This window comes from Epargyreus clarus, unplaced genomic scaffold (assembly GCF_041222505.1).
Source record: "Epargyreus clarus isolate Ecla_fem2 unplaced genomic scaffold, WU_Ecla_fem_2.2 ptg000023l, whole genome shotgun sequence".
NCBI lineage: Eukaryota > Metazoa > Arthropoda > Insecta > Lepidoptera > Hesperiidae > Epargyreus > Epargyreus clarus.
Genome location: NW_027332230.1, coordinates 487,369 through 505,186, shown reverse-complemented (window position 1 = coordinate 505,186; position 17,818 = coordinate 487,369). Strand labels below are relative to the sequence as shown.

Below are 17,818 nucleotides of genomic sequence, written 5' to 3'. Positions count from 1 at the left end.
TAAGTACGAGTACTACCTTTCAAAGCGGAATACAGAATCGCTGACTACTGCTGTAATCAGTAGCGGATTTAAAAAAAAATAAGGTTTAGGCTGAACAGTTTTTGCCGCCCCTGCTTCTACAATTGGCATGTCCAGTGACGAATTCAAAAAAATTAAGGTCTAGGCTAGACAGTTTTTGCCGCCCCTGCTTCTACAATTGTCATGTCTTACTAGACGTGAGGCGTATATACTGGTTCAGGGACTAGGTAGTTTCCCGGACTAGGTGGTATATTGGACTAGGTAGTTTATCGGATTAGGTAGCTTGCGCTCCTGTTTTTTTTTTGCTCTCCACGTTGGTTCAGAACATGTTTCCCGTTATTTTTTTTGGTCGTCGCGCCGGCTTATGATACGGTTCCCGTTTTTTTTTGCTCGTCACGCCAGTTCATGACACGTTTAAGGCATGAACGAACTAGCTTCCTAATTAGCAAAAAAAACATTCGGTCCCCAAATTTGCCGCCCCAAAAATCTGCCGCCCTAGGCTGAAGCCTACTCAGCCTGCCATACTAGCCATTGACATCCAAAAAATATAATTGCGTCCTCTGGTAATTGCAACACAAATATAACATTTCAATGGGCTTACATTTCCAAATTGTTGTTTTTTTTTTTTATAATATAGGAGTAGCAGACGAGCATGCAGTCCACCTGATGGTATGTGGCGCCCATAGATAAGATAAGATATTCCTACCTGAGGTCAGCCACAGATGCGCCGCTACCCCTGAGTTAGAACGCCACAGAAAAGTCTGTCTCCCTTACCACACCCTTCTAACCGGAATACAGCAGCGCCTAACACTAGTTGTTGTGTTTCCTAGATCACTTTCTATATTTTTAAATTATGGTTAAGCCCTTTTTTTTGATTTGGGAAAGTCATAGGGTGACTCCTTGGTGACCGTTGGAAAAACTTCAATCACATACTACGGTTTTTTTTTTTAAAAGTGCTATGGTGCTTCGGGAGACACAACAAATATAAGATTTATACCGCACTAAATCCCCTCTATAGCCCTTCCTTGGTGTTAATGTTGCATAGCTGATAAAATGGTCCACTATGGTAGACCCCCGACCCTATCTCACCAATCCTCAATTCATTTTTTGCTTACATAGCGTCGCTTACATAGACCCTAAGCGTCGACCCCTTGTTGTTGACATAAACTACTTTGGGTATCAATGGTAATATTAATATTATTAACAAAAATGTAGTATTTCAAACTTAAATTTCAGCCCATTCAAAGTTTCCTTCGTTTCTAATTAGGAAAATAATTTGGGGCCGCCGTTGCCTCAGGGTCCCACACCTCTAAATCCTGCCCTGGACGCAACCAAATATACTATATGTGCTACAGCAGGCAATAGTAAATAAAGGTAATGAAATTGAAAATTTCTATCTGTAACAGTAACCCCGTATCTTATGATTTATATTGAACTTGAAGTTTAGGTCTAATATTATTAAGTATCTTAGAGCTTGTTAAAAAAATTAAATCAGTACGTTAATTATAACAGTAATTTATTAAAAAAAAAATTATAACCCTGTAGTTTTATCGGAAATACAACGAGGAGGGAAGACACGTTTATAGGGGGCCGGGAAGCAAGGGATGCTGAGGCGCGACCTTTCGGCCCAATGAAGCATTCATGCGAGTCTTCCGCAGAGGGTCAAGGGCGATCGGCACAGCTGAGTGTATTCGGGGAAGATCATTAGCGTCACATGGCCATATGACGTGGCCTCAGCGTGCTCTTCGGGTTCGTCGTGGGCAAAATCAGACTTGTCCGTTACCTAATGTTATGTTTTCATGGGAATTTAATAAAATTGGCTGATGCAGGTGCAATACGGCATCAGCATCGCCCCTATTTTCGTAGTTTCGGTACAGCAGGCTGAAGATTTAATCCACCTTTAGATGTTTTCCATTGTATTATTTATATTTTCCTTCTGCAATTAACAATTGTGATAATGAAAAATGGTATAAAAGGATTATTTTGAAGATGGTAGTGATCTTCGTAATTCTGGCACCCCCGACAATCCCATTGCTGCTTTATATTAGCAGGGTTGGATGCTGTTCCATTCTGCGTTGTGAGGGCGGTAGAAAATTCAGAAGTATATCGGGGTTATTTGAACCGCGGACCTCCAACATTGGAGTGGGACTTTATAATAATAATAATAATAATAACATTTATTCTGACAATTGCAGCACACAGTACAATTTTTTCTTAAAATACAAAGAAGAAAATAACCTTAAAAATAAAAACATGAAAAAGAAAAAAAAAGACAAACTAGACAAATTAATAATAACACGTTAACAAAACATAAATAATATGGGCATAATTTCCTACTGTAATTAAAACAGTATGCGCTGCAACAATCGCGAAAGGGAACAAACTCAGATTTATGCCATGAGCGGTTAAAACACCTACCCACAGCTCTGATTTTCAGTTTGCCCCATGACACGTGGCGGCTCGGACGGCTGCCGCTTGCCCGAAACAGTATTTTTTACAAACGTTAGCTGCATTTCACATTTTAAGTGTATATATGTTCAAAACTGCACTGGATAACTCCTCATTCATTATATAAATTGGTGAGTATCTCAATAAAGTTGTAGACACATATGCAAAGAATATTATGTTTTAATGAAATGTTGAATAATCTCTTATTATTTACAGGACGACTGAGAAAGGAAAATTTCAATATGACTATAACCATGCGCTCCGCTAGTACCTCCCTGCTACCTGCTAGTACCGCGCCCGAAATGTGGAGACCAGCTTCCATGCCGATGTGAGCTACAACTTATAGGTAGGTTAGGGTCAAATGCGATTAAGCACAAACTAGAATTATATACAATATGGTATATATAATATGAAACTTTTTTACTACTAATACTTATATAATTGATATTAAGGGAATTAATTATAATAGGTAGATGTGTGATCGTGCACTGACGTAGTTGTATGTGATAAAAACTCCTTACTACGCCTTCTATTATAACTTAGTTAGTTATAATCTTGTTTTTGTTTCTCTAACAGTAAAATTTTGAGTTTATATTTAAAACTTGCTAATGTTTTTAGGTTCCGAAGTGGAGGCGGCAGGTTATTCCAACATTTCGTGGCGCTGTACAGCAGCTGAGCAGTAGGATGGGTACCACAATTTGTCTGGAGCTGATCTGGTTCTATCGTGTAAATAATCTCTGGCCCACGCCAGCTTATTGAAGAGGTAAAGCGGTTCTTTATTTTTTATTATGCCAAATAGTAACGTGGCGAGATGTAAGTGCCTGCGAAGGTCCATTTTTAGTATGTTGGCTGTATTAATATAGGGAGTAACGTGAGAGATAGTTAAAGATTAAAAAGTATTTAAGGGTGATTTTGAAAATAACTTCTTAAAAAACAAAGTGCGCACCGCTAGCGTCGTGAGCGGATGTGTGTAACATCGCAGACCATTGCCACCTAATCCCGTCAATATCGAACGAGATCTCGTCATATTATGCTTCGGGATTGATCCCGAAAAATTACACTGGATCTCGCGAGATTGGGATCCCGCAAGATCGGGATTACATTCCCTATTCTTTACTAAATTAATCTAGAAATATCGAATGATAGAGTACTAAACTTGTCTACCTTGTATAAATAGTGACATCATTGTGTTATATCGTTTTAGAAGGCGTTTAGAATATAGCTGCGATGACACAAGCAAGTACAGCGTCTCATCGCATGTGATAAATGTCGTTTGATTTATTAAAGAAATATTATAGAAGCAATTATTACAAATCGGAGGCGCATGGCGTTGAGTTCAAGTGGCGTAGTACAGAGTCAGGGTCGCAGATCGCGCGGGCGGATTCTAAATCTATTGCCGCGCCAAAGGCATATTTTTTAGGCTGTTTAAACATAATAGCGGATAGGAAAATACGGCAATATATACCAAATATGACACGCACAAACGGGAAATATACTAGTCGTGTTAAGGTATTATTATTACCGGAAAACTAATACTTATTTACAAGTGCTAACTAACTATGACAACACGTCAAGGTTATACTCAAGTCACTGTGTTATAATGTATATTGGCAATAATAGGCTATTTACAGTATCGAAAATATGCTACAAATTGTGGTCATCTTTTTAGATAATAACTAAACAAATAGTATTTACATTTAATTTGTACTAAAATATGCATAATATTTCTTATTTATCGCAACAAAAATACAATAATTTTATTAATTTTTCTGTACGACAGAAACTCTGATTGGTTACTGACGGTAATGACGTCACACACGAGTTAACGCTGATTTCTTAATATTACGTTGTACGTTTTCTTCTATTGTTTGACCTTTATATCGTTTGATTCACAAGCTAATTCGTGACAGTTACGTGATAATTTTATTTCCAGTAACATAAATTAATACATTTATTATCAAAATGGACAGACATTATAGATAGATAGATAGAATGGACAGACATGGTAGATAGACCCTTTCAAGATTCTTTAAAAATAACGCATTACGTAAATAACGATTACTGTGCTGCATAACTTAAAAATGTAAAAACAGCTGTGGAAGTACCATATATTATTTAATTTAGAAATCTTTATACTTTTCCGTTTAAGTTTAAGTTAGGTTAAATTGTAAGCAAATAATTCGAACATATGAAATTACTTTTACGCTATTTGCTATAGGTACTTACATCAAAGTAATCTAATACACATAATAAAAGGCAGGCGATTTTTTTAGATAGAAATAGCAAACTAGCATGCAGTCCACCTGGCCTCGGCCACTCCTGTACAATCAATCCCAAATAGGATTGATATCAAAAGTAAGGTCGGCCACAGAAACATTCTACCCCTAAAGAATAAGTTAGAACATCTTTCATTTCTCGGCTCTACTTAAAGACAAAATGATACGAAACCTTCCAGGAAAAATCTTGCCATATGATATACTTTACCACACTTTTCAAACTCTTACACAGCGTTGCACAACACTGCTGTTATAAAGCAGAAATTGGTGTATGGTGTCGCCTTTAAAATCAAACGATGAAGGCTATGGGGCCCAAAGGCGTAAGCCCTTAGACATTTATATAACGTAAGACGTAAGAAAATATTCCTATGGGTGACGTTTTTAAAACAAAATATACTATAAAAACTATAAACCACGCTAAAAACGCACATGGAAAATCGTTAATCCTGATTCCCGACGATCCTGATGAGGTGAATGGGATAAAATTATTTAAATCGTGTATTGTCAGCGGTTCTTGATAATTGTTCAAAATTTAAAATTAATCAAACCATTAAAAGTGAGTAAAAATCGGGTTCAAAGAGTCCGTTACATACATATATACCTGCAGGTCAAGCTTAAAAAAGCGTGGTCAAAACATGAATGCTAAGGGGTATTTTATCTATGGGTCTCTTCTACCTAACTGTAACCATTTTTGCGTTATTTTGGGATTTGTTGAAACGTAAAAAAATACTTTCTGTGAAGTTTGCAGCTATCTATTTGAACATTGCGGTACGAGGGTAAAACTGAAAGTAGAAAATCATAAGCTAAGCAAACTAACAAGTTATTTATTTTATTATAACTTTTCAAAATAGTGTCCGTTCACATCAATACATTGCTGCATCCGATGGAACCAATAAGGAAAGCACTTTGCCCATTCGGACTTGGGGGTCTTTTCGACGGCCTTTTGAAACGCAGCCACTGCTTCCTCGGCGTCCGTAAAACGTTTTCCTCGAAGATTTTCTTTTATTTTCGGGAATAAATAAAAATCGCAGGGTGCAAGGTCGGGGCTATACGGCGGGTGACTCAGTAATTCCATGTCTGAGGTCGTTAAATAGTTTTTTTTAAAGATAAAGATAGTTGATCGTTTTCCTGGCGGTGTGCGACGAGGCATTGTCGTGGTGAAGGAGGCTCCTGCTGCGAGGTCGTTTCTCGCGAACTTTTTCCAAAACAAGTTGCAAACAATTATTAGTGTACCACATTAACGGTTTTATGATCCTACAAGACAATTGTCGCGTAAAGAGCTGTCCTTCCGATGAACGAGGCCACCATCTTCTTTCCAACACTCTCTTTACTTTAGTTAGCAACTCCTCGGAAGGAAACACCCACTGAGCAGACTGCCTTTTGGTTTCCGGATCATAACAATAAATCCAGGTTTCGTCACCCGTTACTATGTTGAACACAGCCTTTGAGTCTCTTCCGTTAAATTTTTTCATCATTTCTCGGCACCAATCAACACGGCGGAGTTTTTGGGCCTCGGTTAAGTGGTATGAGGTATCCAGCTGGCACAAATCTTCTTGACCGCTAAATGTTCATGGAGGATTTTGTGCACTTTACTCATATCACTCTTCTAACAGTCTCTATCATACGCCGCACAACACTGATATTATCTTCAGTCGTCGCTGTAGAAGGGCGTCCCTCACACAGATCATCGGTGAGATTAGTGCGACCACGTTTAAATTCATTCAACCACTTGTAAACAGTGGCACGAGATGGGGCTTCATCGTGAAAGGCCAATCGAAGTCTATCATAACTTTCTTGTTAACTTAAATGACATCGAAAGTCATAAAAAATCATTGCACGAAAATTTTCTCGGCTTATATTTATGCTGACGTGCACAAACAATTTTCAATTTGCCGCTAAATCGTAAAACAAATGACAAATGAATGAAATATATACCTATAGTCTGATTCATAATTAGGTGTCCAAAATGTAAACAAAGGTGTTGACCTATCAAGAAAATACGTTGTTGACCTATCAAGAAATGGTAGTTTTTTATTTTTCTCGATATTAAAGTATTACAATAATAATAAAATAATAATCTAAATTAATTAACATTAATTCACATTTTCTAATATTTATATCAGCTCAATTTCGATCCATACAGTAATAATAATAAAAAACAAAGTTTATGGTAGAAAATTAAAATGTGATAATGGTAACACAACCAAAACCCAAGACATTTCTTATGCTGTCATTTTTAAGTTCGATGCTGATATTATTAATTTTCGTGATTGTGATCGAACTCGAATGTTTTCCCGTTTATATAACGCGTTTGTTAAATTGTGTATATTTGTTAAATTTTCGTTTTTTGTTGAGTTTGTTAAACTTTTTGTTTCTTGTTAATTTTGACAGTGACATTTCTTTGTTTACATTTTGGACACCTAATTATGAATCAGACTATAATAATATTGGTAAAGAGTTCTATTTTCAAAATTTAAACTCATATTTTTAATATAATGTTTATAAGTGGCCCGTTTCAAAAAACTTTCAGTTTGGCCCTCGTACTACACACCATTTATACGCCATGTCTTTCAATAAAATTGGTTACATGAAGAGCAGATATATTATATTAATATTATGAAGCAGCGTAGCCGCCTGTAGTACACTTGTCGTCTACACGCGTGTGACGTCACTCGAATCATATGGCGTCCGCCATTACAATGACAGCGTTTTAAGCACACGTCGTAGAATTTAAACTTTAACATTACTTTTTATTTAAACTACTGCATATTTCCCGCCGACTTTAAAAAGGAGGTGGTTATCAATTCGGCCGGTATCTTTTTTTTATGTATGTACACGAATTACTCCGCCGTTAGTGAACCGATTTTAATAATTCTTTTTTTTAGTAACAAATTTAGTAAGAATTGATATGATACATATAAACAAAGCGGACAAAATTCGGTCTTTTTCTGACCAGTTTTACAAATAACATGAAACTTTATTTTATGACTGAAAAATATATAGTCATTGTTAATATAACGTAATCTATCTTCGTAAATGTGAAAATTAAAGTTGATTTAGTTATTTGACATTACAAAATTTAAAAAACAATCTTTCTTCTTTATAACATGAGCATTGAGTAGCTATATACATATTCTAATATATTTAAGTAAGTAAGTAGCTTCTAAAACTTAACTCAACGCATTTGTTTAACCGTAAGTACCTCTAAGGTGCTGGCGCGACCGGCTTCACCTTGGCAAGTTCGCTAAGGGCGGTTGACGCTACCTTACCCAACTGTCGTGCCTGGTTGAAGAGCAAGGGTAGAGTAACCTCCCGCCTTATGCAGATACTCATTGGACATGGCTGTTTCGGTGAGAATTTAAACAGGATACAGAGAGAGGAGACACACCAGCGAATCCTCGTCGAATAAGTGGGATCTCTACGCCGGCCATCGTCGGGGCTATGAAGTTACGTCTGCGAGCGCACTGAACCCGCTCGGAGGAGTCGCCGTAGACGTACGTAACACCCCACGGCGCAGTGTCCTTGTAGTTCAACGACCAGAATCCCCTGCCTGCCGTAAAAAGCGACTTCTAGGGTGGCGGGCGGTAACTCGAACCTCCTGGCCAGCGATCCACGGAAGGACGGCGCTGTGGCATACCCCACCGGATTGGTTGGTTTAAAGGTATATTTATAGGCTGAGTATAAAAAATTATGTTTCCATTCCAAGTGTATATGTCGCAGCTAATTATCTTAATTCTTAGTTTGGGAAACCGCCCAGCCTGTTGTCTAAACGGTTCCGTTCGACTTACTAATGATATTCAGCCGTAAGCTTCTTATGCAACACTAGTAACCTGACCGCGTTTCGCACGCATTTTAGAATAGAATAAATGTCTATTTTTTTCGTAGTGAACTATCAGATTTTTGAAGGTGGTAGAACCCTTTGTGGTTAGACTCCGTCGGCACCATCCCCACGCTTATTTCTGCCTTTTAACAACAGTGTTAAGCACTCCTGTGTTCTGGTTCGAAGGGTGGTAATGGAAACATACTTTTCCGAGACGTTCCAGCTTAGTCCTCAGGGGTAGCGGCGCCTCAATGGCTGACCTCAGGTAGAAATATCTAATGCTATCGGGGGTCGATTACATATGTCCATGAGCGGGAGTTATCATCAGGTGGACTGCATGCTTGTTTGTTACTCCTATATTATAAAAAGTTATCTGTTAGCCTGTTACGTCAAGATCGTCACACTTAAGCCAACTTAATTTATTAATTTAAACCTTTCTCACGATTCACTTTTTCTATCGGTGAAGACCGCATATAAATCCATTCGGTACTCTGCACCATCAACTCAGAATGAAAAGATCACGTTCCTTATTTTTCCACCCATCCACTTACAAGACTGTTCTCTCGCAGCTCTTGTAAAAAAAATCTACATACATTCAACGCTTGACTTTTATTTATATAAAAATCAAAATAGTTTATTTTGGAAAGAGTTATTCATTATGTCATTAACTCATTATTATTATTAAACCTATTGACTTGTAGTTCTTTAGAAGGTTTATTTTAGAGCTCGATAAGGAGAAAAAATATTATTTTCGATTCGTGGATTTATCAAGGCTCGACATACAAAAATTCAATTTGTGAGCGCCACCGTACAGGATTTTTTACCAATAAAACTCTCTTCGTAGCCTTCCTCGGCATTATGTAGAGAACTGATCTCCGATGGGACGCAAACGGAGTCCTCCCAGAGTGCAGAAAATTTGGGTTTTCCTTGCACAGGCTTGCAATCATCACACACCTTCAGTTGTTTAGGACCAGACGTACCATCATTCATAGTAGGATCCCTGCCTCGTTGATCACACTCTCGTCGTCCAATACAGCGGAAGCCACTTCCGAACCTCGCATTGTTGATGTAAAATATTTCACAACAATATATGTATTCGAAAAGTAGTAACATCAATATGGTTCAAACGAAGAAATACCACCGCCACACCAATTTATAACTTATAGCAGTGCTTTCATTTCGACGGAAGTTTCACATATCGGCCGATTTGCATATGAGCATATAAACAGGTTAAATAAGTGGACGTCATATAACTTCGAAGAAAGAGGTGCAGGAATTCGAACCTCGGACCCCTCGATTAAAACGACGAGTTTCAAGTACTAAGCTATGACTGCCTCAGTCAAAGCCAAAAGTTAGGTTTGGTTACGGCATCGCGTAGTAAATACGTTAGTCTGGTAATCAAACGTCTATTTCATTTTCTGTTTAGTTACCATAAAGTATTTTTGTATTTATCCTACCCCGGCGGCACACAGCCACAGACACCGACCGTGAGCGGCCAGTTAAAGAATATTTTGTATGCGCGTTCGTGTTACCGTATATCTAAGTACATTTTAATACTTCAATTCTAAATACATCCTTCACTGCGACATTCATTAATTTCATAAGTCTACTGAGTTGTGCTTAGGCCTGAAAGGCTTGCATGGCAGCGTGGCCAAAAGCGTGTAGAGAGTTCGATATAGAAGCAAATATTAGTGTACTGGATAATATCACAACTTACGGGGCGCGGCGAGCGAGCATGCGACTCACCTGCAACAAAGAAACGCAAAAATTAGAATACAAAATATAAATTTATATCACTATTATATATTTTATAATAGTACACACTCCACATGTGTCTCCAGGGATTTTATTTTGGAAATAGTCGGGAAACACACGGCACAAGGACCCGTTTTTATCTGCCACTATCGATTACGGGTCGATAATTGTATAAATTGGAGGAGGCTCGGAGCAAGAATATTTGTATGTCATAACAACATGACTAGATATAATGGAACTGTCATTAATATGTAAACCACCATGTATACCTATATCTATAAACAAATAAACTATTTGATTTGATTTGATTTGAAGCCCAAATTTAAAACAAATTATCTATTAATTGTAAACCAAAACCGAACCGGTTCTTATTTTGCCGAAATACTTGCACTTTGTCCGATAGTGAACATTGCTTCTGTTCCCTACTTCGTGTTTTTTCATTTTCTGATTTACTACAAATGTAGAATAAATGCTATTTTTAAGCGACTTCAAAAAAGGAGGAGGTTTCTCAATTCAATCGTATATATTTTTTTTTATATATAGCGCTCATATTGGACACGCTGTTTACGCTGTTATCAAACGAAATATATAGAGCGCCAACTTCAGAAATATTTACTAAACCAACATTTATTTCAATTATTTTTTACTTTGTAGTGACATAGAAGTCGGTTTTATTTTTTAGTTATTTTTTTTTATGTGTCTGAGTTGTGTTATAGCCGTAAACCTATCTCACTCTAACCTTTTGTAAGTCTTCTTTATTGGATAAATGAAAAAAAATAGTAAGGGTTGAAAGTTTGTTTGCAAATCCGCAAATTTTATACTAAACTCTATAAAACTTAGTTAGGCTTTCTGGTTAAAAATAATGAAACAGCTATTGCACCATTTTTGTTAAACCAATCCTAAAGAGATAAACATTGGAATGACAGTGGCGGTTTGGTTTTGGTACAAACGATCGATTCTCCGATTAATCGATCTCAATCGCCCTCCGTAGTTCCCGTGGGATTTTCGGGATAAAAACTATGCTATGTTCTTTCTCGGGTCTCAGACTATGTTTGTATAAAATTCCATTCAAATCGGTTCAGTGGATTAGCCGTGAAGAAGAGACAGACAGTCAGACAGAGTTACTTCCACATTTATATTATTAGTAAGGATTAGTAAGAAAGTAAGGATTTGCTGACGGATACATTATTTCAGTGCTTGTTTGGTCCTGATAACCTTTTTTTTTCGTCATCCTCGAAAAAAGGTCGAAGATAGAATCGATTCTTAGGGCCTCGATATTTTTGTGAATCGATTTATTGCACTTCGATTCGAGTCGATTCAAAAATCGATCTTTTTCAGAAAGAATCGCCATCCCTATTATAATCCCTATAAATCTATATAAACAAATATAATGTTGCATTGCAACCGTCTCCGATTGCATTTAACCCACGAAGGTTTGGGAGTTGGTAAGACCAATTTTTGACAGATGGCGCCACTAATTTCAATGAAGGTACAAATTTTCTGTTTTATGTATGTCATTTATCAATTAATCTTTGGGTCAACCTAATTTTTACTAAATTCTATTAGTGAAATCCCGAGACATCGTATCTTTTGTCCATTTAGCAACACAATTAAATCATAGGTTTTATAGGTAAATGTTAGGATTTACCTTACTTCGGACTTTTATAGACACTCATATTGTTAAAACTTATTATCTGAGTTCATTGGTCTGTAAAAGAATTTATGTTCTGAATAGGTTAGTTATTTGTTTTCAAGCGGAACAGATAGTGCGTTTATTATTCAATAAAATAATAAAGCAGTCGGAGTATTGTGACGTGACACAGGTGGAGGCAGGTGATAACGCGTGATAGCGCGATAAGAGCGCCGAGCGCGTGCGAGCGCAGGTTCGGTTTCAACATCGCGCGCCGGAACTAGGTCGATGCAATTCACCGCCACCAACTCTGTATACCCACTGATGGCGTTCCTCCTTAATTTCGTTTCAACTACGTAGATTTTAAGAATCGATCGTCACATCGACGGTCGGACGCGACGGTGATTCGGGCGCGTGTAGAGGTCCCACCTGCAGAAACAGGAGACGGTATCGTCGATGTCGAGAGGTAGAGCGGAGACGGCGGGGCCGGGGGAGGGTGGCACGCTGCGGTACTTGACGTGCAGCACGCGGCGTGCCGCTCGCGCGCCGCTGCGGCGGAGGATGCCCACGGGCCAGCGGCGCGGAGTGGCATCGTCGCCGGCGCCGCTCATGGGGAGCAGCGCGCGGCGGGGGACGGAGGACGAGGGCGCGGGGCGCTGGGAGGTGCGCGTCGCGAAAAAACGGCGCTCGCGGGTGCGCGCCGCGGGCGACTGACGCCGGCGGCGGCGGCGGTGCGCGCCGCGCTGACATCACGCCTTATCGCACCTGAGCCGCTGGAGGATCACACGCGAACCTCGCGGAACAACACGTTGCCAAAGCCACTACGCCGTGCGCGCCTCGCGGCCTCACTTGGAATACTACGAAGTAACTGTATACAAATTATTGTAAGCATTTGAAATTTTTACGTGTTCTGGATGTTGGAACCAGTTCTCTAAACATAACAAGTCTGCTCAACATTTTCATTAAATTTATCACAATTACTTCATTATTATAATATCTAATTACATTGATGACATGACATATACACAAATATAATAATGAATACATATACAAAAATGAATTACATGAATAAGTTACTGAAAATCAATTCCAAATAATGATTCATCTGTACCCTTGTTTTGTCAATTGTAACCATTACAGGGGTACCTTCATACTAAAGAGGAATTTGTCTTACAACATAGGGTGATACAAAAGAAAAAGTCCTGCCTAAGTAATATATAAGTTACATAAATTGAGTTAATTTGGTAACATAAAGTCGTTCAAACACAAAATAATTTCCATAATTTTCTTACACTTTTTGCCACTGTTAGACAATGATGGAAATTATAAATATTTTTTAAATAAAGAATTGTTTTTAAACAAAATGTTTACGGTTCTATTAGTTATTCTAGTAGTTTCTTCTCGGTTTTCCATTAGTAATGTACATCAATTCCTATGTCCTATTCCTCATACATTTTAAGTTTGAGTGGAAGTCAGTTGAGTTGAGGAAAATAATTAAGTGTCTTGTTTAAGATCTGAATAATCTGACATTATATAGAACTAGTCACAAAAAACCTTATATATTATTTTAACATAACTAGCTTTTATTTATTTTCAAAATGATATATTATATTTAAAACAAATTTATATATTATATTTTTGAAGGTAAGAATTTCCCTAATTTATGAATATGAAAGAATTTTTTAAAATCCGAATCTGTAAGGATTAGCGAAAAATGCTAAAAGGAGTTACGAGGCCGATTTTGATAAAAACTAATACTGCATCACTAGTTTTTAGGGTAAAAAGGGAACCAGAAAATAAGTGTTCCAGTTATTTTTATAAAATAGTAAACATCTGGTGGTACGGAAGCCTCCAAGTGCGAGTTTGACTCGTACTTGGCGAATTATTTAAAATATCCCTATACGGAAATCGAACGAGTTCATTTTGAAAAAAATATATATACACCTTATATTATTCCACTAGGGGATAGTGTCCCTCATACGGATTAAATTCTGGCATTAAATAACAAATTATAGGAAAATCTTCAATTTCACCCTGTATACAACAAAAATAATTATATATTATTAAACTTAAATGGTCACGAATATTCTGTTAGGACAAAAATATTAAAACGAAGTTACCGCAACAGGTAATTGATACATGTAACTTAAATTATTTATATTACCAATACAAAGTTTTACAATTAGCAATATCATTGGAGAAATAGGTTCTATGATTTTGACATCACTTTGATATATTTTTATTGTTAAAAAGTGGGTAGTAGATCTTTTTATCCAACGTGTAACGTTTCGGAATTGTTTTGAAAGTGTATTTTTGGAAACCTATTAAATTTTTTTATTAGAGTATTATTTTAATTATCTAATTATTATGTATTATTTTCATGGTGTTATTTTTATAATAATAAGATCTTACTTATAACGTCGCTGGCTGATACGATTCTATGACTTAGCATAAAAAAGAAAAAGAATGCGGCTTGTATTTTGAGCCAGAATAACAAAAGTGAATAGATTAATATTGTTACATATTTTTGCTTCGTAAGGTGGTCCTAATTATTTGATCAATGTTATCGCCACATATTTTTTCTGCCTATTATTATCATATCTACATATTATTGAACTCGTTCTTGGGTCAGATATTTTTGTTAATCTGCCCATAGTCATATATTTATGCTCGTGACTGTACATACCCATAAACATTTCAAGAGAAGGTATTTTTGCTGACTTATACATATTTTAGAGATTTTCATAGCAACTTTGACCTCGCAGCCTCCCGGGGCAGGGGCCCTGTTTGGCTAGGAGCCCGTGGCATTTTGCCACGCCTGCCATACTACAGTTATGCCACAGACTGCATAATTAAGTTTTTTAAAAAATCTCTTTCCCTAACCGGGTATCAAACAAGTTTATTATGGAAAAAAAACACACACCCAATATTGTCTTTAGTTTATCATTTATTATTACTTCCCATAATTTAATCCTTATAAGTGACACTAATCATTGGTGGAACAATAAAGGCTGATTTTTTTTCCAAAATGAAGTAGATAAAATTATTTTTTAAAAAAAAGTAATGATGCAGTTGAAATTTTTATCAAAATCGGACTCTTAACTTCTTTCAACATTTCTCGCTAATCATTATCATTTCGGATTTGGCCCTGAAGGCCAACCTGTTTAATTATTTATACATGCCTACCCAGGAGCTGTAACTGGAAAAAAATTGTCAACCTAACGTTTACATATTCTATAGGCTTTATGCTTTTGATTGAACAATTTTTCTTAATCATATTTTGGACTGAAATTGTTTCAACCCATTTGCAATATATTGCTTCACACATTTAATTTGATATAAAATAGTTTTATTCCATTAACCAGCTCAGTGAAGGTTGTCCTACACTGAGATCCTATACCCGGTAATATTGATAAAAGTATGTAAACTGATATATAAAGCATACTGTTTTCATGTTGCCTTTACAGATTCAAGGGTACAATTCTTTACAATTTTAACAAGTTTACAAAGTCTATCATCAATATAGATCATACAGTTTCTTACACAACAATTTTAAATTCATGACATTTTATAACATATATAATGAAAGAATTTTCAAGTCACTAGGAATAGTACAGTATTATATAAAGATCTTATTTCTCCATAGTTACATGAACTATGGAGTTCACATTGGCAAGTAAAGCAAACTGCAAATGGGAAGACTGTAAGGCAAATGGTAAGAAAGGTAGAAGGTGGTAGAACCCCTTGTGGTTCAACTCCGGTGGCACCATTGCCATACCTATTTCTGCCTAACAACAGCAGTGTTAATGTGCTGCTATGTTCTGGTTTCTGGCGCATCTGTGGCCAATCCTAGTTAGGAATACCGTAATCCTATCTGGGGTTGATTACAGATGTCCATGAGCAACAGTAGCCACTTACCATCAGGTGGACTGCATGCTCGTCTATTACTCATATATTATAAAAAATGGCCTGTACGCTTGACTGTGGTTTACACAGATTATATTCTCAGGAGGATAGTAACGATTCATTCCCCTGCTGGACTAAGGGCACTCCCGAAAAGGAGGGTTCAAATCAATTGGGTTTGAACAATGGAGATCACATTAATTTAAAGAAATTTACACGGAGGTACTGTTGGTCATGTAGTATAGATTTCAATAGAGAAAATCATTTATGGACAAAATTTAAACTTGATAACAAGCATCAGTGACTTAAAAACTTTAGATAAAGGAGTCCTCGTTCTCTGTTGTTCACAGTATAATTTACGTGAATCCACCGTGAAACTTACCCCATGAACCAGTCGACGGTGTCTCGCAGGTACTCCGGGAGTCGCTCCAGCTTGATGGATTGTTGCTGTCACACCACACAAGATACACACTGTGGAGTTGCCTCCACACTTCGTCCGCAGTTCAACACGACCTCACTAAAAGTACCATTACTTTGTCTCCAAATTACGAATGGATTATGGCAAAATTTGAAAATTTATTTCAATTCAAAGTAAAGTGTATCATGATATAAAATTATTAAATTTTTCATTGAAGCAGCTGAGTCGAATTCGCCATGTTGCGCAACTTCACCTTATTTATAATTTTAGAATATGCTAGCGAAAGTAATGTCCTAAATACATTGTCTAAATATATTCAGCGTTTTTCAAACTACTTTACATGTTTGATTAATTCAATATGATAACACCGTAAATCTAATATTGAATAAATAAATAATATAGGTATGCAACAAAATATAACAATTTATAATAGACAATAGTAGCTGCATATAATGCTGCCACAGAGTATCTTTAACTTTTATATAGCAATAGACTTCAAAGAACATAGAACTATAGAACGTTTTGTAGTCTATGTGTATGCAAAATTAATTTTGTTATATCTATGCACAGTACAGATCTTGTCATTAATTAACGTCATTAATGTATGGAAATTGGAAAATATTACTTTTTATTATTAACTAGCTGACCCGGGAAACTTTGTACCGCCTCAAAATCTATTTATCAAATATATTTCATATAAAATATAGCCTATGTTACTCGTGAATAATTTAGCTTTCGAATGGTGAAAGAATTTTTAACCGACTTCAAAAAGGAGGTGGTTATCAATTCGGCCGGTATCTTTTTTTTCTTTTTTATTTTTATTTATGTACACCAATTACTCCGCCGTTAGTGGACCGATTTTAATAATTCTTTTTTTATTGTGTAGAGACGAGCTGGAAGTTGGTCCCATTTAAATATGGTTAGGATCCATCAATTGGTTTTGGAGAAAATGAGGGGAACTCCTCCACGCATGTAAATATAACAGCCATAACTTCGCCGTTTATGAACCTATTTTAATGCCTTTAATTTCGTGTGTGGACAATTGCTACAAGTTGGTCCCATTTAAATATGATGAGGATCAGAGTGGGTTCTGGAGACAAAATATTTAACTCCTCAACCTATGGGTATAATTGAGTTTTGTTTGAAGCTATTTGGTGTAGGTTCTAATGAAATTGCAAAACCAGTTTATCATTGACTATTTAAGGGTCTGATAATGTGGCTCGGAGTCAAAATATGTAACTCCTCAACCGATGGGAATAATTGAGTTGTGTTTGAAGATATTTGGTGTAGGTTCTAATGAAATTGCGAAGCCAGTTCATCATTGACTATTTGAGGGTCTGATAATGTGGCTCGGAGACAAAATATGTAACTCCTCAACCGATGGGAATAATTGAGTTGTGTTTGAAGATATTTGGTGTAGGTTCTTATGAAATTGCGAAGCCAGTTCATCATTGACTATTTGAGGGTCTGATAATGTGGCTCGGAGACAAAATATGTAACTCCTCAACCGATGGGAATAATTGAGTTGTGTTTGAAGATATTTGGTGTAG

General features: G+C 36.8%; 1 protein-coding gene across 5 annotated transcripts in view; it reads right to left on the bottom strand.

Moving 5' to 3' along the window:
* Positions 1-16,735, bottom strand: part of LOC140751803 (MOB kinase activator-like 2) — an 81,475-nt gene extending 64,740 nt beyond the window's left edge. For 2 of the 5 annotated variants that reach the window (XM_073085852.1, XM_073085850.1), the window contains exons 1-2: positions 16,233-16,734; positions 10,280-10,308 (exon numbers count right to left, since the gene is read on the bottom strand). Coding sequence is in view for 1 of the 5 variants with exons in the window: in XM_073085848.1 (XP_072941949.1) it covers positions 12,377-12,558 (182 nt within the window). In the remaining 4 variants the exon portion in view is untranslated. Of the gene's footprint in view, positions 1-10,279; positions 10,309-12,376; positions 12,633-16,232 lie in introns of those variants that run through there. The other 3 variants (XM_073085851.1, XM_073085853.1, XM_073085848.1) reach the window with 3 other exon arrangements.
* Between the last annotated feature and the right edge of the window lie 1,083 nt (positions 16,736-17,818).